General features: G+C 33.6%; 1 protein-coding gene across 1 annotated transcript; it reads left to right on the top strand.

Annotated features, from left to right (window-relative positions):
* Positions 1-481: 481 nt before the first annotated feature.
* Positions 482-1,429, top strand: LOC128664627 (olfactory receptor 13C9-like). Its single transcript, XM_053719442.1, has one exon. The coding sequence runs from the start codon at positions 482-484 to the stop codon at positions 1,427-1,429; it is 948 nt and encodes a 315-aa protein (XP_053575417.1).
* The last annotated feature ends 266 nt before the right edge of the window (positions 1,430-1,695 follow it).

Here is a 1,695-nt window from a genome sequence, read left to right as displayed (position 1 = left end):
AAAACCCAAATTCTCATTTCATGATTCAGACACTCAAGTTTACTTCTATTATCTAATTTGATAAGTTCTTTTGGTATCTTTTGTTGAAAAGCATATCTAAGTAGGCTCAGGAGCAGCAATTCACTCCTTGAAGCTAGCTGCTGATCGTTGGATCCACACATATGCCTCTTGTTATTGATTTACCTGTTCTTCTAAGCTAGCTCCGAGCAGTGCATTGCTGCTCCTTCAACAAAGAATACTAAGAGAATGAAGGATATTTAGTAATAGAAACAAATTGCAAATTTGTTTAAAATTGTTTACCATTTCTGAATCATCACATTACATTTAGCAGCTTCTCTTTTGCATGCATGACATAACAGTTTTGTATAACGTGTTGTTAATAACAATATTTCAGATGTAAAGCAACGATAAGTGAAATAAAATGATTTCATCTATACATTGTAAGCTACATAAGTATGGAATTTAACCACAGGACATCAAGATGAGACCCTTCAATCAGATGGACAATCACACCTATGATACAGATTTCTACATTACAGCATTTTCACATGTTTATGGGAAACATTTTCTGTTTATTTTATTTTTCTTGCTTTACTTGATTTGTCTATCATGGAACATTTTGATAATTGCTGTGACTAATATAGATCCGCACCTACAATCACCTATGTATTTCTTCCTGAGCAATCTATCCTTTGTAGATGCCTCATATACATCAGTCACTGTTCCAAAACTGATGGATATTTTTATTACTGGGAATATCAGAGTCTCGTTCACTGGTTGCTTTGTCCAATTATACTTTTTCACATCCATGGCTTGCACAGAAATTCTACTGTTAACTGCAATGGCCTATGATCGTTACGTTGCTATATGTAAACCGTTATATTACATGCTTGTTATGAGAAAGATGAACTGTATCTTACTTGTTACAGGCAGCTGGATATGTGGCTATGGTAATTCACTTTTTGTTACAATTTTTGCATCTTATTTATCTTTCTGTGGCCCAAAACATATTAACCAACTTTTCTGTGATATTAAAGTCCTAACTAAGATATCTTGTGGGGACACTAAAGAATTTCAAACAATGATATACATAGAGGCCTTGATCATGGGTCTTTGTCCCTTTCTGCTCATTCTAATGTCCTATTCCAAAATAGTAGCCAACATTTTAACAATGCATTCCACAGGAAAGAGACAAAAAGCTTTCTCCACCTGCACAGCCCACCTTAGTGTCCTTTTCATGTTCTATGGAACCCTTCTCTGCATGTACATGAGCCCACCTTCAGAAAACTCAGAAGACTTGGACCAAATATTTGCAGTGCTTTATCTAGCAGTGACCCCCACAATTAACCCCCTGATATACAGTCTAAGGAATAAAGATATAAAGATGGCTATAAAGAAGACAATGATATGGATTCCTAGTAGGTTATAATCATATTGTAAGTTTTTAAATCTAGAATGGACCACAGTTGCTTATTAACAATTTACTAAAATGATAAACTTCCAACAATGACACAAAACGGATAAGCTTCAACAATTAATGTTATTCTTTTTCTTTGTACTAAAACAACATTTTAAAATGAACTAATTTCTTTCGTTTTTTTTTTTTAACAAAATAGATATTCCTTACTTTGGGGAAAAAATATTTTTACGCTTATGAGTTATATTACTGACCACCAATAAATCAGTGAGATATGT

Source organism: Bombina bombina, chromosome 6, assembly GCF_027579735.1.
Source record: "Bombina bombina isolate aBomBom1 chromosome 6, aBomBom1.pri, whole genome shotgun sequence".
Lineage (NCBI taxonomy): Eukaryota > Metazoa > Chordata > Amphibia > Anura > Bombinatoridae > Bombina > Bombina bombina.
The sequence above is the reverse complement of the archived record's forward strand: the minus strand, read 5'-3'. Positions and strand labels throughout refer to the sequence as shown.

What these genes read in the sequence shown, in the direction of transcription:
- LOC128664627 (XM_053719442.1), top strand. Translation starts at nt 482, where the DNA reads ATGAGACCCTTCAATCAGATGGACAATCACACCTATGATACAGATTTC.